Below are 21,840 nucleotides of genomic sequence, written 5' to 3'. Positions count from 1 at the left end.
AACTTGAGAAATAAAATAACCAGACATTTCAGTAAAGCTGAGTTTTCAAAGAGGACTTCCTTTAAAAATAGGCCATTCAAGTCAGGAAGTGAAATTCTGTCAACATATCGCCTAAATTTCTATAAAACTATAAAAGTTGCATAAACAAATCAATATGCTGTGCCAAAAGCTTTCCTATTTTCCATGTTTCAAAGCTCCCAGTATTTAAAGGTCACTAAGAATTTTGTTGTGCAGATATATCTGTACTTCAGTTTGGTCAACTAAGTTAACTAGTGTAGCCAAAGTAAGTTTTTAGTCTGGACAAAGAAACTTGACAACGAAAAATTGGTTGGGCATTTTTTTCTCTGTAAACCCATGCACAAAAGACAGGTGAAAGGGGAAAAAAGGCCCTGATTCTTAAAGACAGCTGGGTGGTGTAAAGAGTCCTAAAGAGATTTGCCAAATCATCTGAACTGACCATGCCTCTGACTTCTGCTAGGAGGCAGAGATTTCAGTGGTGTAGGAAATTTTAGCAGTTTAGCTGAGCTTTTCCATTCTACCACTGTGTTCCAGCAGTGTGTTCTGCAGCGCTCAGCTGACCACTCAGCAGTGAAATGATTACCTTTATTAACAAGACTTTTAGAATGGCTCTTTCTTACATTTCACATTAAACTCTAAGTGCTGCTGCAGTACTTACCAATTTGGAGTTGGCTGACACCAAGCTGTTCAGAGCACTGAAACCAATCTTGATGTTAGACCTTCGTTTTTGTTCTGAAAGATGTTTCATCCTTCGATTCTGCAGAAATAAAATCAGCTCAGTCTCTGCTGTTCTCCATTACTCCTACTGCAGTGACTATTTCAGCTACTCAAATTCAGATTTTGTTGACTTGCTGGCATTCACAGTCTCCCCTGGAACAATTCTCCAGAATTTTAATAATGAATTGACAGTGTGTTCATGGACCAACCCACCTCTGACATCTGCACCTATTTTAAGCATCACATGCCAGGATGGTAAAAGAGGAAATCTGAAAGATGTATTACCTGGAGGTTCTAGACTTGCACAGTATGTACATGATCTGTTACTTTGAGCAAGGCACTCAGAAGTTTGAAAGACGCTATTTGTCTGTGGAGTGCTTTAGCAGAAAGAAAAGGTCACCCTACACCTCTTTCTCAGCTTTGGCTATGTCATCGGGAAATAAAATATTTAGGATTTATACTAACAAAAGAACAAAGATCAGCAGACACAGAATTGGTCCAGCCTGTGGCAGAAATACCTCGCAATCAGTAACAAAGAGAACAACTGGCAGGAGTTTTAGGCACAGGAGGATCCTGCAGCCCCTGGATCCCAGGGCTGGGGAGCTACATAAACCACTGACAGGAGCTCCCAAGACTGGTATCCATAAAAAGAAAAGACTTTCCAAGCTATAAAAGGAGCTCTAGTAGTTTCTGCTCCAGCACTGGGAATGCTGGATTATTCCAAGGCCTCTGAGCTGCTGAGGACAAAGGGATCTGCAGCTGGCAGATACATTCCCAAAGCTGGGGCCACACTGCCGCCCTGTGGCTCCTGCCCAGCTCAGCTGGAGCCTGGAACAGCCAGGGATCATCCCTGGGATGATTACACGTGTCACAGCAGGGACACACAGAAAGGATGCAGGAAGGCCAAAACGACTCCAGATATGACTCCAAAAATCCCCACTCTACACAGAGGTGTGTGCCAGGTGTGTGAAGGAAGTGCAGAGACCATAACTGTGTAACAGCCCAGGGATTTCTTTGTTCTGAGTCCCTCTCTGGCAGCACCAGCCCAAGTTGTTCCTATTGCTGCACCACTCAATTACTGCTTTTTCCTGGGAGTCTGCCACAGGAAACCCGGGATGAACAAACTTCTTTAACAGAGTTTGCTCTTTGAGAACACATTCCTGGCAGAGCTGGGCTTTCTGGCATCAGCTCACCATCACCCCACTTTATAACGGAGGAAAGCAATGTAATAAAGCAGTGAAGTAGTTGCCCAAAACCACAGAAAATGCAGGTTTCATGAGCAGAACTGAGATTTCCAGAGCCCTCTATGCTTTGGCAAACTGAAATAACCACATTATCTAGGAATACAAAACTGTTTAACTAACAATACAGAGGACCAAAAGCACGTACATCTGGAGCCTGGCAAATATCACAGTTTCTCTCTTGTCTTACGGAAGAGTTACTAATAGTACACATCCAAAGCAATTCCTGTCAGAGCAGGTGTGTTTACATGGCTGTAAAGCCTATTTCACAGCTGTGTCCTTGCTCTTCCATCTAGTGACCACCTCTCACCATCAGGCAGCCCTACAAATTTGTTCCTTTGTTACCTTACTCTCTAGCAGCAGAACAGGCTGCATCCACTGCTTGTGAGCCAATCCCTGTCAACTCTTACAAGTAAACTTGCAGCATGGTCAGCAAGGGGCAGTTCTGATTGTCCTCTGCAAAAGATCTAGACCTGAGTAGTAGTCACAGGCTGCAGGTGTCAAACTTCCCTTTCTGCCCTGGAGTATCCAAACTGCCACCAACTCACAGGGTACACAGAGACAGACAGGCCAGAAGGGGGCTGGCGCTTGCAAAACTGTTAAGTAACTCTCCCTTTCATAATAGAATGAATGAGAGGGTTACAGCTGATTGTTCTGATGGGGTTTTTGTGGAGAAGTTTCTCATACCACCATAGAAAGTGTTCTGACAAGGTCAGCTCGTGTGTGTGAGGTACAACCAGCGCTCGGGTGCTATCTCTAGACCGCCGAGTTCTTACCCCAGTAATTCTCGAAGGGTTTTACAGGTGTAACTCGTAGAGTCTGTGGAGCTGCTTCTCTGTGGAGCAGCATAGCATCACTGGAGACATGTAAGTAACTCAGCAGGTCAAGAACTTCCCCTCCAGCGATGGCCAGAGCCCTGCAGACTGAAGAGCCCCAACAGAACAATGGCAAAAAGCCACGGTTTAGAACGCTAAGCCTGAAACCTTTGATCAAGTAAACTGACACCTGTCACAACACTCCTGTGAGCCACAGCAGGAACTGCTGTCACAACCATAAGGACCTGCAGAGGTACAGCCAAGACTGGCCCCTCTGGTGACACATCCCTGAGGAGCAGAGTAGATTAGAGTCTGACATTTTGGATTGCAGACCAGCATGAAGGCAGCAGCAAGTTAAGCCCAACACACCAATATGCTACTGTCCTGAAGCACAGCTTTCTCTAGTCCATGCTCAGACATCAGGACAGGAAAGTTGCTATGAAGGCAAAGAAGAAAAGCCCCTCAAAGGAAAGGACACACACCTTAAATGCAGCCATAGTAGGGTCAGTGGCAGGTTTTCCTGAGCAGCTGTTCTGAGGAGACTGTGGGCTGGGGCTCTGCTCAGAGGCGCAGGGGGAAGCCTGGCCTGAATTCTGACAATCCCGGCCTTCAGAAAGGAAAAAAACACAACACATTAACAAACAACTTTCTGTAGCAAATGTAACTGCTGAGGAGCTTCTACTCAGAACTGAACTGAAATGCAGTTGGCAACCAAATTACACTGTTTGATGCAGCAACCACATGCTAGAAAACATCAAGACTGCTGGGAAAGCTTAGGGTATCATGTCACATGATACATCCTGAATAGCAAGATGTAATAGTCCTTTCACACACACACATTTCAGCAAAGGCATGTTGGATGCACAGGCTGTGACTCCATCGTCCTGCTGGACTCCCCCGTTTGTCTCTAAAGGCCTGGGATGTGATGGTGACACTTACAAGCCATTTACCAATAGAACCAGCCCAGGGAATGCTCTGTCAATGCACATGCAAAAGGAGTCTTTGCACTTACCTACGAGGATTGTGTCTGAGATCCTCCAGTCAAAATCAGAGCTATGACACTGAACAACAAACCTATTCAGCACTTCCTACACAGATGCCTTTCATTTCTTGGTGACTACGACAGCACATCCTTTTAGAAAGGAGCCACTTACAGGAAGCACAAAATCACAGTTTATGGGGATGCTGCACAGTCATTTAAGACAAAAATTGCAAACTACTGGATGCAACTGAATCTGTGGGGTAGAAGGGCCTGAAAAGCTCTTCCTTCAAAAACTATCTAGGGATCCTCAAGGCCCATTTACACCCTGCCTACCCAACAGAAACACACTTCCATGTGCAGGGGAGAGAATGCTTACAGCTTTCTAACTTACTAGGTGTAGGTGAGGGAACTTGTGAACTGCTACAGTGGGAAGGGATGTGCTCTCCTTTCACCAACACATCCTGGACTACACTAGGAGGGAAGAGATGCGAGACTGTGGACTGGCTTTGTTGACTACTTGGTGCTCGCTGTGCTGGACCAACCAGAATGTTACTACGGAACTCCGTCACCCCGGGAGCCTGGGAACAGCACAGAAACAGCACAGAGGAAAACAGAGAGAAAGAGAGCAGGAGGGGCAGTGTGGGGGCAGAGGGAGAGAAGGGATGAGAGAAAGGAGAAAGTGGGGGGAGAGATTAAGAAAGAGAAAAAGAGAGAGAGATTTGTTACCTTGCCTTTCACTAAAAGTAGCAAATTAATACATGATTAACAATCTGATGACATGAAACAAAAGTTAATATATAGGGAATTGGCAGGCACCAAAGTCAGGCTTCTGGCAGGAGACCAGTATCCTTTCATAACTTAAAGCAGTATTACAGCACATCAACAGCATAACATACTAAAATCTATCTCCCTCTTCCTGCACACAACATACTGGGGAAACCCACTCACATACCCAAGGCATGTTTTCCAATATGGCAGTGGAAAGGTGAGCTCCCTGGGCTCCTTCCAGCTTCTGCACAGTTAAAGCACCAACCATCCCCATCCACAGCACTGTGAATACAGGCCTCCTTGGAATCTTACTGTTGTGTGAGACAGAGCCTGTCAAGACTATAAAGTGCTTCCAAGCCCATAAAGTGCCTACATTAAAAATAAGCAAACATAATGCTGAATGCACTAATGCATACATTGGGTAACAGATGATTTAGTGGACTCGTTACCCGCTTGAGCACATTATGGCTCTCACTACTTGCAAATAACAGGCCTAGAAAACAAATATATAATTTTTTTTTTCTTCTCCTTACTCTGACAATTCCAGCTGGTGCAATTGCAACATTAGACTGAGACGTGGCTGGCGTCAAAATCCCCTCTCTTTTTAAAGGTGCTGGAGTTACAATCACAGCTCTGGACTGTCCCTGAAAGGCAGCTGAAGAACACAATTCAGTTAGAATAGTTAATGAGACAAAAAAGAGATGGAAATTATTTTGTATGAAATAACTTGTCATTAAACACAGGTATGGATCAATGGGCCTCTATTTGGTACTATTTCACTGCAGTATAAAATGCCACCAGTCTTTCAATAATCTCAAACCCTTTAATCCAGTACAAAGGACTTTGACACTCTGGCTATTTCTGAGTTTTCCAGCATCACTGTCACTGCTTCAAGGTGAATTTACAGAGGTATATAGTAATTCAGTGTCTCCATTCTGTCAGAGCTGTGTTTGACAGGAGGAGGACCATCTTCAGCTCTCCTCTTCCATCCACACTTTGGGATCTCAGGCTTGCTCTGCTGACCCAGGAAGTGTCAATGACTCAATACTTCATGCTTCCTTGTATATATATCTTAAATGCTTTCCCTCAGCACTTCAGCCTACCAGCTTCTTTCACTATCTGGTTTTACAGCTGCTTTAGATGACACACAACCACAAGACAACCAAATGTGATTGGGAATCAGCATCAAAATTCCATAAAATATGCTAAAGTGCCAAGAGTTCTGCAGTACTTAGGCAACAGCAGCAAATGAATTCTCCACATGAATCTGTGAAGATCTCCATGTAACCAATGCAGATGTGCATTTACTGCCACAGCATTCATGCTGACATGGTTCTTGCCCAGTCTAGACAGAACATATGACTTACCATCCTAAACTGTTATTAAGGGAAGAATCAGGCAAAGACACAGCTTCTGTCTAGATTTTGATAAAACAAACTAAACATATTTGGCTTCTCTCTTGGCTGTATGGGTTCAGCTCTCCTTTGTCATGATGCAGGAGAAGTGTCAGTTCAGCTCAGCACCTGCCAAGCCACCCCTCTGCATTCAGCATCAGGATCTTAAAAGGACACACACAGCAAGACAGGGAGACAGTGCAGGGTTATCCAATGTCCCCTCCTTGACATCATCACTTGTGACTGACAATTGTGTTTTGACTCAACTGGAGTTTCTGCACTGCTTCTGTAAGAGGCCTATGGATTGCACAAACCTTGTGCCAGCCCTTGCGTGGGTCTGTCTGGAGGAGAGGCTCTGTCACTGACACAGGGAGTTCATTCTTTGAGCATTCCCACATCTAAAGCTGAAATCACAACCCTTCCACTGTTCACTGATGTTCAGCTGGACTTATGACATCTCTATTGACCTCAAGAGCCTACTCTTACCAGTGCATTAATGCCATTGCACAGCCTTGGCCTTTCTGACTTCCACATTTGAGGAAATACAGCAACCAGCAACAATATTTAGAAGTTGCTTTATATGATTCATGTTTCTGTCCTACAGACGCATGTTTTGCAGAACTTTCCTCTCAAAATCAGCACATTTCTCGTGAAGTGGTGATAGCAGTGAAGTCTTGCACCTTGTGAGACAATCTGTACAGATTTTTGAGTCCTTATACCACACAACAGTTCTAACACAAGATATAATGTAATTTGCTTTACAGTCAGGAGATGATTTGTTTATCCTGAACACAAATGACAGGCATAAATGCCTCAGTTACAAGTACTGATGTTTATTCTATTGCCAAAAATAAAGCTCTAGTATTTATATAAATGCTTCAATTTGTCCCCTGAGCTTGACGTCCCAGCAGTTTAAGGAATATCATGATCCCCAAACACATGCCACTAATCTAAACAAGCAACAAAGCCACTGGTTGCAATAGTCTAGAAGTAAATGGTGGAGCACTGGGAAAGTAATATATGGGGTGAGGAACAACCCAGGAAGCACTGAGAAAAGCAGGAACAAAGACTTTCTGAAAATGAGTTGCCTACAATCTTTACTAGGTGAGAAATGCATGTCTTGACTGCTGAAGGTACATGGACTGTTGGCTTATACTATAGACAGGAGCACTGCCATTAACACCCTTGTGCTACTGATCGTGGACCAAATCAATCTTAGTGACATCCTAGAATTACATCTTGGGTCTGGTTCTTCTGAACAGTGATTTTTTTTGGTGGGTAACCTCACTATCAGGCCCTGGCAGACACACCTACTCCCTAGTAAAGCCTGTTTAACATTACTCCTCCAGGCAGGCTTTTTCTTGAATTATTGTTGCACATTTCAAGTGGCTGAAGTCACTTGGCTCCCAGCCAACACAAGTCTAAAAACAGACTGCAATAATCCCAAGGAAAGCATTCTGCCTGTCCTGCTCCAGCCTTGAGCTTTCCTACAAGAACCACCTCAAGTAAAATTGTTGCTCCTTATCTTTATTATATTTATTATTATTTTAATATTTTAATTATTTATTATATTTATTATTCTTTGCCTCGTGCAGCACCTGTGGCTCCAAATCCCACCCAGTGTGGAAGTCCCAGTTGTTCCTACCCTGACCTGAAATCCGCTCCTGACTTAAAGCATCTTAAGGGTCTCTAGACTGCTTGAGACAAAGATCTCCAGCTCCCTCAAGAGAATCTCCTCCTCCACTGGGGCTGAATGCTCTGAGGGACAGTTAATCACAACAGCATCACACCTAAAGTTCTATGGGGCAGGAGCACAGCTGGTGCAGCTACATGGCCCATCACAGACAGATGAGACCCAGCACAGATAGAGAGACCCCCCCCCTGTGGCAGGTCAGCTTTTCACACTCAACCAAACTGCTTCCAATCCTTGCAGCAGTCCAGAGAATCCCACTCAACAGTGCAGCCACTGCATTCAGCCAGTGGATTCAAGGGTTCTGTGGACACACTCAGAAGCTCTATTTTAACTTATTATGTAAAGCAAGAAAAGCAAGGAGGTCTTTTCCCCCTGCTAGTCCCACTCAGAAAACAAAACATCCTCCCGCAGTGCTCCTCACCTGGGGTGATGAAGGCATTCTTTACCAGTAAGGACACTGTTTCAAGCTTCGGAGCAGGCACTGTTTTTTGTGACTGTTTGGGCCTTGTCCCAGCACTGGCCAGAGGAACAGGTTTGGGGAGTGCAAATGTCAGCTGGGACTGCAGCTGGGGCCGGGGCTGCCCCTGCACAACAGCAGTCTGGAAGGCCAGGTTACAAGGCACTCCTGCCCCCGGCTGCTGCGTGGCCAGGACCAGGCTCTGGCTCTGGCTCTGGCTGAAGGTGGTGGCAGGGGCGTTGTGGGTGAGCGTGGCAGAAGCCGTGTGAGTGGTGACTGACGATTCACAGAGCCCAAACTTCGGGGTTTCTGGAGCAGCGAAGGCGGCGGGCGCGGGGCTCAGGCTGGAGCTCAGCGGCACCGTGGGCAGCGGGGACTGCTGCTGTGGGCTTGTGGGCTGCAGCAATGGCAGGGGCGCCTGGAACACCGACATAAAAGTTTGTGGCCCACTGAGAGACGAGTCAGGAGGGAAATCTGCTGGCTGGATGAAAGATCCACCACTTCTAATGCTGGAACACTGGTCAGCAACAACATCAGGAATGACAGGAGCAGGTACTGAGGAAGGAATCAGTCCATCACTGATGTTCCCTGCTGGAAGCGTGCTGGGCAACGAACCCGACGGCAGGACAGGAGACTGAGAGACAAGGAAATATTACTGATTCAGACATGTCTGGACTCCTCCTGAGAAGACATGGCTCATGTCAGAGCCTTCTGTTTAAACCTCTCTTACCTGGGAGGAGTGGCTGCTGCTGTCTGTGGTAGCTGAGCTGACAGCAGACACAGAAGGGAAATAATTACTTGAGCGACTGGGCGTGAATAATTCTGAAATATGAAAAGTCACCTATTAATTTTCTACTTTTCATATTCAACATACAGCATTACTAGATCCCAAAATTCACAGGAATATCAGTATTATTTAGCAAATAATGAAACCATGAGATTTTGCTTCATACAACTGCTGTTGACTGAGCAGTGAATTGCTGTCTTCCAGAGGAACTGATCTCTTTTGGGGCTGACTCCTTCAACTTTCATGCAAACTGGGACAATACAAATATCAGTCCTATTAAGGGATCATCACACAGACAGCCAAGAGCTGATCCTCAGTGAGTCCCACCAAGTACAGTTATCTGATGCAAACTGCTTGCAGAGCCAGCAAATAGATATGGCTCTTTACTTCTATGACGATCCATAACCATCCAACTTGTCAGCAATAGTTTAATGTTATGTGGAATCCTCGACAGTGCCATAAAACATTCAAAGACCAACAAAATGTTAAAAGTCTTCATCACTAAGAAGTGTGAAATGGGGAAACCTTAGATGTTTGTAACATTTAACCATTTTTAAAACATAGTTCATAAATCACTGCAATATTTAAGAAATTAAGGAACTCTATATATGTTTCTTACCCTGAAAAGGCTCAAAAGTATCCATAAAATCAAAATTTGGCTGGAGAGGAATAAGCCCTGGTTGAATCATGTCAGCATTTCCTAAGTGTCCTGCAAAATTCAAGCGACAGATTAGATTAATTTCCCATCACTCACATAATAACAGCAACAGGAATAAAACACTCCACAGCCAGGCTTGGCTAAGATGTTACAGAAAAACTGCTGCTGAAAGGAACTGAGCATCTGCTTCTCTTCAGAACTACTGCACATTCCAGATATCAAAGCTATTGGGGAATGAAACTTTCAGTTACTAAAATGGAAGAGGTGAAACCTGAAGGCTCTAACTGACATCTGGGATTGCCAAGCTCCTGCTCCCAAACCTCCTGTCTTACCCCTGCTGCACTACACACAACCTTGTTGGGAAGCACAGCCTGACCCACCATAGCTCATAGCAGAGCATTTTAAAATAAACCACCACCCATTCCATTTTTCTTGAGTACAATCATGTAAACCATGGCTGCTCTGGATTTGCTCAGACATCCATGCAGCAAGGATGCTGAACAGTGGACATGTGCTGTCCCATCAGACATTCAGAGCCTCCAGACAGAGCTGAACAGCTCTTGGGATTGTTTGTACAGATGAAACTTGCACTGGTTCTACTGGACAAAACCAAACAAAAATACACAGGCACTCCCTTAAAAATACACACACAACTATGCTTTGAGATAAATCACAATGCCTTCACCACTGATAAAGTAGACACTGCTCATTACAGATTTATTCAGAGCAACATTAGGGGGCAAAGCTGGGAGCAGCACGTAAGAAGCTAAGATAGAAATTAAATTCAAATCATTAATTTGGATTCTGTAACCTACAGAATCATAAGACAGCTACCTTCCCTGACCTGTTCTTATCTGTATCAGCAATATAAGATAGATTTCTTAGGCAAGACTACAAGAGCAGCAAAGCAACAAACCAGAGCTTTCATAGGGGTTCTCAGTGCAACATAACTACAGCCAACAAATACCTATGTCCCTGGAATTTGGCCAGGAAACCAGCTGATGTGAAGAGAGTGTGGAGAACAGGGTGTCGGTGAACTCAGACATGAGCATGTCTGCATCCAAGAGGCTGCCTTCCTCCATGGGGACAGGGGTTTCTCTGCCATACCTTCTTTTTTGCCAGAGAACCACATCATCATCCTGTCAAAGGAAAGGAATAGAGCTCAGGCTGCCTAGCAATTCCAAAGCAGTCTGGTGCAAATCTATAAAAGCAGCCCTCATTTTTCACATTTTTAAGGAAAGAACCTCTCTTTGAGGAGCCATCAAATGGACTGAAACACATCAGAGGTGCTTCTGATATACCAGCAACTCTAGCTCACTGAAACACCACAACATTCTGGAAAAGGTTTTCCCCCGAAACCCAGATATTGACTAGAAGGATGTAAGACAACACCTCCTTGTGTTTACAAGGTTAACACATCACACAGGTGTTTGAGGATTACACAAGTATTTCTGCACCTAGCTTAACAATCCCTTGGTTTGAATAAAGATGGAATAGCAAGAATGCAAAAAACAACTCAGGTCTTGTGAGATGTATCTGAAACTCTGATGTGCAGTGAAGTAATTGTACTCAGAGTTTGCACAGGACACTTTTTGCCCATGAAATATACAACATAATGTGACTAGGCTTACCCATCCCTCACTATAGGCTGAGTTAAACTGCACTGCCTTGCAAAAACAGCAAAACAGTGCTTCTGATCATCAGTTCATATACCCAAAGCAGATTTGATAGTTTAAGGGGACATACTAAATGGTGATACAACAGTTCCTTTAACCATTTTGTCCTTTTATAGGATCCAGATCTGCCTGAACTGTGGGCACAGCAGGAAGATCTGCAACAAGCAGCTCCCACATCTTCACAGACCCAGTTACACAAGCAAGGCAGCAGTGCCAGTTACAACTCAGTAACAAGATGAAATCATCCCTCAAAGAGATTGATCTCTCTGGGCATGCAATGCTAATTCCCATTTCTTCTGTCGCAGCACTTTACATTCAACCTCTCCTCCATCCAATTCAAGCTACAAATCTTACACTGCTCTCTGAGGCACAGAACATGAGGGTGTCTAACCTTAATTAAGGCTTAAGCAAGATCACTGTCTTTAGATTTTAATCAAAGCAAGCTACTGCACGTTACAGCTTTGTTATCTACTGCGGGTTCTACAAGCAAAAATGCTGCCACTTCTCAGTGGTGTTACCTACCCTGACCAAACTTGAAAGATCTTCATCTTTGTGTTTCTGTAACTGCAAAAGGAGAACAGAAGAGATGGTGAAGTCAGAATAAGTCCTGTATGTGCCAGTGGAAGCCATGATTTTGCAAAACTTTTAAGACCCAATCATGCACAATTAGTCCCAGCACAATAATTTTTAGTTAAGTGGAACTAATCAGATGAGCATGTCTGTACCAGCTTATCATCTGTGTTAAGTACTCCTGCATGCCAGAAAAAGTGATAGAAAAACTTGAAAAGCAACAACATAGTCATCAAGCTCAAGCAAACTACTTTCATTATGTAAACCAACAGACCCTTTTCTTGAAGTATGTTCTCCACTTGTGGTATTCCCTAATGACTATTTCAATTCTTCGTTTCCAGTACTTCCCTTCTGTTGCAATGGCCTGAGAACACAAACACATACCATGAATTACACGGAATCACATAAGGGCTGAATATTCAATACATTTCCAAGCAAATATTCAGGCATAAAAAATGCAAAAGAAAGCATGCTAATTCTGTTTGAGCTCATGTATCAGCAGCCCACACTGTCCCAGAGTTCAGCTATCACAGAGCAAATCTGACAGTACTAACTTCATCTTCCCCACAAAAACCAAACACAAGATGATGTCTGACTGCACTGTCAGCATCTCCCACAGCAGCTCAACCATAACCAAGAGCTAAGAAACAGCAAAAAAAACCCCTTTAAAATTAATTTACTGAAATATAATGTATAAAGCATACAATATCCTGTGAATTTCACAAGGTCACATGCACAAACACATAAGCAAAAGCTGCTATGAATGACATAAAGCAATAGAAATCTGATGTCCAGCTGAGGGAGGACCTTGCAGGCCACACACTGATGGCAACAAAAGGATCAGACAATATGGGTCTTCAATGTATCACAGAGAGCAGTGTGTAAGTTGGGGAGAGCAGACTAATGAGAGCCTTAACTTTGTTTTCGAGGGTCACTTTCAACACAAACATCAACACTGTTCTTTCAAAAACCTGAGACAGTTCCACAAACTCATCTGGAACTCCTTTGAGTTATAAATTATTCTAGAGTTATGCAGTATAGAGAGAGCCACATATTGCCACATCAAGGGCCTCACTGGTTTTCTGCAAGGAGCCAGAGGGCAGATGTTAGTTTTCATTTATGTTTACATGAGCACAAAAATGAAAGAACATAAACTCATATTTGATCTGTCTGTGAAACTACCTCGACACAGAAAAAGAAATTGCTTGTTCTCTTGAAACCACACCTCGCCAATTACATAAAATACAGAAAACTCTTCCATGGTCACTTAGATTGAGTCCTGAAAATAGTCATCACTCTGATTTCCCACCGACTTCCAGTCAGAAGACAGCAGTGGCTATCAAAATCTTAACTATTCAAACAGCACTTCTATGACTTATGATTCATTAAACTACAACATTAACATAAGTTACACATATAACAAATGTCCTTCTGGTTGCATCTGGATCATCCTAATGTGATGAACTCATAAAACCAGGTTTACTCTGCTTTAAATGGTTCCTTCTAAATAAAAACAGAGCAGAGATTGGCTATGCTGCCCTTGCTTCCAGCAGACCAGAAAATCCTGTTACAAACTCCAGAGCTCACTGGGCTGTTCCCAGGGTTTCACACACCTCTGGCCGCCGGTGCTCATCGACATCCACAGAGCCGTCCAGAGGGGTCACAAAGTGGCACACAGGGTTCTTGCGCTTCTCCAGGTCTGAAACGACAACGAAAATGCAAGTGCTGAGCACGTGCAGGGCCTGCAGAGAGCTGTCACTTCAGTGGCAAGGTGTGACAGGGAGCCTAGGCAGGATTCCTTCCAGATAAACAACATGAAACAAGGAGATCTTGGGCTGTGCTCGGAGCACGCCCTCAGTGTGGGCACATCCAGGAAATCCTGATCCAACAGCATTGCCTCTGAAACATCAGACCTTGAGCAGATTCCTGAGCTTTTCACCAGACAATAACTGCAATTCTCTTGTTCTCACCGATGTCTCAGGGAAGATCCACCCCCAGCACGGTACTTACACTGCATGTACCAGGCCCTCCAGATGGCGTTATTGAGACGGATTTTATCTCTCCACTGAAGCTTCAATCCCTTAAAATTTTTCCATTTTGGTGAAACCAACCTTCCACTGCAACAAAACAGACAACAAATCATTCTGCTTTCAGTTTTCCTCTTTCCCTTCCTTTCAAGACAAAGCATTCCCATAAAACAGCCAAACTGTCAACACATAAAACAGCAACAAACCATGCTTGGCCAGTCACAGCTTTTGCTGTCCACGGCTCACTGAGCCAGGAGCCAGAGATTAATCCAGTCTTCAAGAGTTCTCCATAGGAACTAAGAACTGTCACAACTAGTCTCACAAATATCAGTAGGAAAGAAATTCATTTCACCTACACTTTTCTCTTTGCCAGTATCACATCTTTTCTAATCCCCGCCTATGTGCTTCCACCAACTGGGATTGAGATTATTTAAAATTAAGAGGCTTTTGCATGTTTGATCAGATACAGTTCTATTTGATTTTCCAGGCTGGTAACACTGGAAAGGAGGAATGAAATGCCAGCTCTGGCTCAAGAAAAAACATAACCTACCAATTCTACACTGGGCACAAAGGTAGACCAACAAGCTAGACAGAGTAAATTTTCTCCCAAGAAAAGCAAGGCTGGAAAAAGTAATGGTTTATGCATGAATGCTCCTGGGAGGTGGAAGGGAAATGGAAGGAAAAAGGAAGAAGCAGCAGGGACTCTAGTAAGCACTGTATAAACAAAAACTACCCAGCCCTTAAAACACACCTTTTATGAATCATTAATCCGTACTATTGTCAGGGCAGTAGGAAATACTCATGACACAGTAAATTTCAAACCAGAGATTAAAGAACTGTGCCTATCCCAGGTTCTCCTTCTTGTTTGGGGGGTTTTAGCCCCACATCTTCCAAGTTTGTTTCCTGTGCTGTTTGTGCAACCTTGCTATGAGGGAATAGGACCAGCAATACCAACTGCAACCCACACAACAACAAAGGAAACAGGTTCTCCTTGACACAGTATGAGCACCAGGTCAAGGGGTGATGGACACGAAGGAGTGACAGGAGCAATGTCACCTACAAACACTCTGCCCTCTCAGAAGAGATCCCCTGAGCACGTGGTCAGTCAGGAATGGTCTTTGCCATGAAGTGCAGTGGCACTGGAGATGTACCCTGGCACAGGCCATTTGCTTCACATATTCAGTACAAATGAATGCAGAGAGGAATTATTTATCCTTAAAAGCTCATTTCACATTTAAGCTCTAAAACTGCTGTGCAAATAGGAAGCACATCCAACAGAAGTGCAAGGCACTTTCCTTGGCTCACTTAAGCCCCTGCATAGAGCCTGAGGCTGGAGAACTGATAATTCCCAGCTTCCTATTTGGTCTGGGAAACAGCAGCTCTTTCTAAAGAAACCTTTTAATAAAACTTGCAATACTATAAACAAGTAAAAAGTCTTCAGCATAAACAAAAGCAAGCAGAATGCCAGAGCTGCCATTAACAGGATATTAAACTAACTTTTTTCACATATTTGGCTCACCATTTCTTTCCTCCCTTGCTGACACCACAATTGCTCTCACACTCAGGTACTCCCACAACTCTTGACAGTAACAGAGAAGCAAATGTCAGGTTTCAGTCAAGAGACAGGTAAAGAAAACCAGCTATGCTCTTTCAATTTTACTACTATATAAAATGTCAGTTGTGGCAACAGGTTGTAGCAATGTACCAGCAGATGAGATGTTGCCTGATTGTGAATTTTTTTTTTTCCCCTCTTTGTCCTCTTTAAAAATAAACTGTAATGTTATTTTATGTATGAGGAAGCAGATAAAAGACCAGATATGAAGTGCAGTAGAAGGCAAATTTCTAGCAGCAAGAGAACAGGTAAGTGACCAGATTATGAGCCCTGTCCATGCCCAGCTGCCCCTTTGGGATGCAGGCTGTTCACTGGGCTACGCTACAAGGCTCTGCTGTGGCCTTTGGAATGCTGGTGCTTGATAAAAAATCAAGTATAAACAAAATATGGGACACAAAATAGAACATGAGCACCCCCAAGATAAGCAGACTTGCTGGAGCAAGCAACTTCACTGGCTGGGAGTGAGAGCAAACCATGTCAACCATCAGCAAGGAATAGAAAAATTATTGTCAATGTACTTGTGCTGTCACTGGGCTTTGAGACACTCAGTACCATTAGATTCTGTAGGGTCACGGACATTTAGGAAATCCTTCTGGATTATTTATTTTCAGTAGTGCATCCACATGCCACTCTTTGAAATACATCTCCCAAAACTCTACTTCTAAACTTCAAGACTTGTAGTTAATGGAAATACCTCCAACTATTTCATCTCACTGTTACCCAACCCATGAGTCAGGGCAGAGAGTGGATCTCCACCCATTTAATATTTCTCCCATCACTGCAAACCATCCCAACACCTTCAGTGCTCCCTGCACAGCCAGCTCTGCCTCAGAACCACTTCACACCTTGTCTTTCCTTCTAAACCCACACTAAAACAGATCTTTTCCTGCTTCTCATCTGTACATTAACAGTTTGGAGACAGGAGATTAACATGCTGATGCATCACCAGCACTGACAAAGTGCCCACATGCCTTCGACTAAGAAATCTGTCAACTTAATGTTCATCTCCTCATAGCTCTGTGTGACTCGACAGTTTGCCAAAGCAACAAAACTCTAATAATCTGCACTCAGAATAACAAGAGCAAATGCTTTTCTATAAAAAGACTAAAAGGAACTGTAATCAAGTCTGGTACACTCTTTGCATCTTCAAAGAGCTAATTAAAACTGGAATTAAAACACAAATAGTTTAAAATATTTTCAATTATATTCTTAGAAAATGTTAAACAAGACTAGTACATCAAAAGAAGGAAGTGATTAAGAACCTATTCTTAAAATAATTATTATTTTTAGTTCCCATGGGAGCAAAACACAAGTCCAGCTTGAGGTCATAAGTGAAACGACTTCAGCCTCAGTGGAGAGGAATCGGCATGAAGCTGACAACAATATTTAGACACTATTCCAAATTCCAAAGTCAATGGAAAGTCAATTACTTTGAACAGCACTGTGACTGAGAGCAGCTGCCTAACTGAAAGCAGTCTTCAGATTTTAAAGCAGCAAAACAACAACAAGAGAAAAACCCAAACAACTGGAGAGACCATCTGGCTGCTGCTCCTGCCAGCTCTGTAAGACCACACCAACTCCTACAGCAGATGTGGAGCAGCTTCCCAGCAGGTGGATGATCACCAGGTACCTGCAGCACAACCCAAGAGCACACCCATGGTCCTGGCCCCCTCTCCAACAGCTGCTGCAGCTCTGCAGGGATGCTGCTTCCAATGAGGGCAGCAAGAGAACATCCCAAGGGAGAACTGGACCCAGCAGTGCACTGTACAAGCCAGGACAGCTGCAGCCACAGCTGGTGGGAATGCTGGTGCTGCACAGAGAGTGCCCAAGCTGAGCAACACAGGGAGCCAGGCTCCCGGGTGTATCCTGCAGGGGAATGCTGCTGCCAGAAGCTCAGCTCATGTAAGCAATGCTGGAAGAACAGGTGACTTTCATGTTCTCCTCACTATCACACACAGATCAAATCAAAGCAGCTGAAAAAATCACGATGGGTGACTTGCAATGCATTCCAGCAGCTGAGCTCAGTCTCCCATGTAGAAATCTCCACCGCCTGAGTCCAAATGTCGTCATCAAGCGATTTGATCACAGCAAACCAGCCAAAAGAGCTTCAGCTCAACAGCCAACAGAGCTGGAAATCCCCTTGGACGCAGTGACCCCAACGTGCTTTGGAGGGCTGTCAGAGGAGAGGCTCCAGGCACCTGAGGCTGCCACGTCCATCTGTTGCAACATTCACCTACAAGTCCTGGATACACCAAGAGAGGCTGGAGTCCGTTCCCAAGGATTTTACATGTGTTTTCCCAGCTCAGGAACTACACCTCAGGCAACTGAGATCCAAGCAGACAGATGGATAACACGGCACTGATCTCTCACAACTCTCCACTTCTAAAACTCCAGTGAAAGCAGCTGTGCTTTAAAACAATTACAAACTTTCAAACATCACAAAATCTGCAGCAAAGCACAAGAAACAGACATGCACTGTGAGAGTGTGACCTGATTCCCTTCAACACCTTTGATTTCTAATTTTTTCTTCAATCAACTGAAATGTAATTAGGGAGCAGGTTTGTATTCTAACAGTACCCTGACAGTATCAATTTACAAGCAAAGTTTTGCCTCTTAGAATCTCACCATTCTAGTTTAGTAAGATTCAATTGATGATCTTCCACGATATTTTAGTGATGCTTTGGACAAGAGACAAGGCAAAGGGGTGACCCTCTTTGTTAACAGATACACGTGAGATGCCATTCACTGCTGCAAAATTTAAAGCAGTAGCTTTCCCTAGCACTGAAACAACATTCAATTAATAAACTCAATGAGAAACTCCTTCTGACATCTGCAGAAGCAAGATCAAGCTCTGAGATGAGATGACTCACAACAGAAGAATCCCCTGTTCTCCTCCCTTCATCTGAGGATTTTAAGATGGACTTCAGTCAGCATAAAACCACAACACAAGCACCCTCCGGATTTGAGCAGAAGGGGAAATTTATCTTTGTGCAAACCCAGAAGAAACTTAGGGGATTTTTCATTACTTATTAGCATTAAGAAATGGCAGCATTTTAGGAAATTGATTTCTACAAATAGCACTGAAGAGGCAGAGAAGCAGACTTTAAACTATTAAGATAAATTCCATATATCCTCCACTTAACAGGTGGTTTGAATATATGTGAATTAAATGGAAACTATATGGTAGAGCTTATGGGTTTTATACAGTTCAAATGCTTTATTCAGCTGTTTCTGATACAACTTGCAGTTCCCCATTTTTTATCTCCCTCAGAAACACTCACAACAGTATCACAGCCTGATGTTTAAATAAATCCTTTTCTAATAAAAGGCAAGAGGGAAGAAAGACATTGCTATAAACATCTGCCTGAAAAACCCCCTTTTCCCATTCAGAAAAAATTAAGTTAATTCTCCACACCATAATGTGTAAAAGTGGCTAAGCAGGAATTCTAGCTGGGAAGTGATCTTGGGATTGTAGTGAACTAAATGCTGCACCAAGTAAGAAGTTTTTAAAATACCCTCTGAGGATGCAGGATTTCTTGCTTAAAATAAGGAAGGGTGAATTACATGCCCATGGCTACAAAGTGTGTGAGTGACAGCAATGGAAGTAGGACATGGATTTTTTTGATGTACCACTGTGCTTTGCACATAAAACCCTTATTTCCACCCTCTAATCTTTCCCTTTTTTGATACACAGGGACAAAGGAAAATCTCTGGCTACATTTGGCTCCCCTAGCTCAGGAGGTGTTAATTTTTCTCTTGCACTCAGAGAGCATCTGGCCAAGATCTATGGTACATGAAATTTAAACACAAACCTCCAAGTGTTGTGGTTTAGATTCCACAGGCCTGTCCTGCTGCCCAAATATGTGTTTCCAGCATAGCCCAAGCAGCCACTGCATGTCTGCAGGAATCACTTCTAGAGTCTAGTGTGCTATGGTTGTAAACAAATTATTTTGTTTTCAAATCTGAATTTTGTCAATTCAGTTTATGGGAACAAGCTACAGAAATGACCTGTGCTTTCCTGTTTAGGTAGTGGATTCCCCCTGCTCCTGTGCTAAAACAACTCTCATTTCCCTTATTAGCTCCAGCCTCAAAACCCACTTCCTCTGTGCCTCCCCCAGTTCTTTCCTGTACACGATCATGCAATTTTTTCAGGTAGGGTAAGAATTTTACTTTCATTACAGGTAATGGCAATGAGGTTCTTAATTTAAGTAACAGGACAAAAATCAGACTTGATAGTAAAGTAGCTAAATAGATTAGCTTTTTCAGCAACACAGAAAAGGAACTTTCTGGCTCCTCCCCAGCATTTTTTTTCGAAGGCGTGGTTTTGGTTTGTTTTTTAATCTCCAATCTGTTTTGCTGGGGAGTTGGGCCTGTCAGCTCAGCTCTCTAAGAGCCAAAACTAACAGTATTTTTCCAAACAAAGGTTCATTCAGAGAATCAGATTATATGCATTGTGTGTTGGAGCAAAGGGGCAGGCAAGAGAAACCAAAACATTCCTACACGGTGTGAACGTGTGTAGGACTGGCCAGGAGACCACGTTTTAGCATCTTACAATTCCTACCTACAAAGTTAATCCCAGCTGCAGCCCGAGGATACTAATCCCAGACAGAGCTCATTTTAAAAGCCAGATTTAGGGCAGGTCATTTGCTTCATTACCTGGTTCACCCTCCTTCCCTGAAATCCTCCTGCAGCAGCAGGCTCAGGGCTGTGGAGGGATGTTCTATTGCCCACAGACCAAGAAGGACAACAGGGAGATTTGGTCTGAAGTTAAATCACTTTAAAACAACCAAAACGTCCCTTCTTTGTTTGATTCATCACCTTTTAAAATTAATACTTCCATCTTGAAGACAGAGATACTAGACCAGACAAATATTTTTTCCTCTGTCATGAGCATTATCAATTAAGAACTGTTAGAAAAATAAAAACAAAGATCAAATTTAGCCACTAGCAAATTGGAATTGCAACACCTGCCAAGAAACATGTTATCTCGACTGATTTCACGCAGGCAGGCTCAGGTATGCACCTCCTGAAATGGAACAGGAAAGTGAAAGGTCAGCTGTATGCCTGAAGCAAATATTCCTGCCCCAACAAATCCACAAGAAATGCTGATTTATTTATATAAATTCAATGCTATTTTAAGCTTGGAAGTTTAATGTAATTTGCATAAATGGAAGTTTGCAGTGCCTGGGCTCTTGCTCTGACAACCTGGTCTATGCTGGACTCAGGAATGACCGGGCAGGTGCTGTGTCAAGGCAGCCTCCTCAGGGACAGCTGAAAAACTCACATTTTGGGAGCATTATCACACCGACCTTACAGTTTTTCATACCACCACCTCTGTGTCAACCAGGGAAAGGAGTTGCTTGCTGCAGTTTTAGTCAAACACAACATGGCCAGGGTCAGCTGTGTGCAGGGGGAGGCTGCAGGCAGCTGGGAAGGACCACTGAGAAATGCCTTCACCAGATGCAGGTTTTATGCAGGTTAGGAAAGGGTAAAAGGAGCACTGGGAAAACATAAGGAACAGTAAAAATATCAAGGAGACTTGAAGGCTATGATGTCCCTCAGACAGTGGCTATTTAAAGACCCAGAATATTCAGACAGTTTCTCATTTCCAGTCAGAAATCAAAGGATATTTCCATAAATGTTCCTGCTTTTCAAGCGCTTGTCCAACAGTGGCTCACTAGTACAGAACTGGAAAAACAAAAAAAGAAAAAAACTTCTGAAGTACTGTCATTAATATGTCAGCCAAAATGCTGAGAAAATGGGCCTTGCCATCACATCTGTCACTGCTGACCCTCCCTGATCCCTGCTGTAAATTCACCTCTTTACAGAAGTCACGTACTTTGTGGCTTTATAAATATTAACACTTTATAAAAGGCCACACACTTCCACTGTCAAAAATCAGGACCTTCTTAAAGAACTACCAGAAACCCCATCATGGAAAAAGAAGCTGACACACAGAACTGGCACAGTACTCTGAGATCCAGGCTCAGAGGCAAATCCCAACCCTTTCATGGCCCAAATCTGAAATGCCAGGATGGAAAGCAGCTGCCCATGGGCACAAAGTGTGTCAGTGGCAAAGCAAGGACAGAACACCAGCCAAGCATATCCCAGCCACACACCCCACATCAAAAATGCTAACAGCAAGGATTAGATTTACATTTTTCAGATCAGTACATTTGGTTTTCCTTCTTTTTTTTCAATACGTTTTGTTTACCTTCTTTTTGAAGTGCTTCCTGTGCTCTCGTGCATGGTGGAAAGAAGTGTCATTTTAGAGCTGCTTCAATATAAAGGGAAGTGATCCTACTTACTTCAGTGTCTTGAAATTTTCCACTTCTTAAGACTTGATTTCTGCCACTGGCTTTTTATCAGCCTTCTCAGAATCACAATAGTCACTACAAAAATGCTGTTTCCCAATACAGATGATC

General features: G+C 43.4%; 1 protein-coding gene across 3 annotated transcripts in view; it reads right to left on the bottom strand.

Annotated features, from left to right (window-relative positions):
- MLXIP (MLX interacting protein) overlaps positions 1-21,840 on the bottom strand; it is a 43,753-nt gene that overhangs the window by 7,639 nt on the left and 14,274 nt on the right. For 2 of the 3 annotated variants that reach the window (XM_088064950.1, XM_088064953.1), the window contains exons 2-13: positions 13,787-13,893; positions 13,390-13,475; positions 12,051-12,140; positions 11,729-11,770; positions 10,498-10,669; positions 9,492-9,581; positions 8,816-8,907; positions 8,050-8,719; positions 5,075-5,196; positions 4,165-4,351; positions 3,274-3,398; positions 677-775 (exon numbers count right to left, since the gene is read on the bottom strand). In XM_088064950.1, the coding sequence (XP_087921076.1) occupies positions 677-775; positions 3,274-3,398; positions 4,165-4,351; positions 5,075-5,196; positions 8,050-8,719; positions 8,816-8,907; positions 9,492-9,581; positions 10,498-10,669; positions 11,729-11,770; positions 12,051-12,140; positions 13,390-13,475; positions 13,787-13,893 (1,882 nt within the window). Of the gene's footprint in view, positions 1-676; positions 776-3,273; positions 3,399-4,164; positions 4,352-5,074; positions 5,197-8,049; positions 8,720-8,815; positions 8,908-9,491; positions 9,582-10,497; positions 10,670-11,728; positions 11,771-12,050; positions 12,141-13,389; positions 13,476-13,786; positions 13,894-21,629; positions 21,680-21,840 lie in introns of those variants that run through there. The other variant, XM_088064951.1, reaches the window with a different exon arrangement.

Source organism: Pseudopodoces humilis, chromosome 20 (genome assembly GCF_049639895.1).
Source record: "Pseudopodoces humilis isolate 2021_Gansu_Grassland_sample_001 chromosome 20, ASM4963989v1, whole genome shotgun sequence".
Classification (NCBI taxonomy): domain Eukaryota; kingdom Metazoa; phylum Chordata; class Aves; order Passeriformes; family Paridae; genus Pseudopodoces; species Pseudopodoces humilis.
This window is presented reverse-complemented; position numbering and strand designations above follow the sequence as displayed.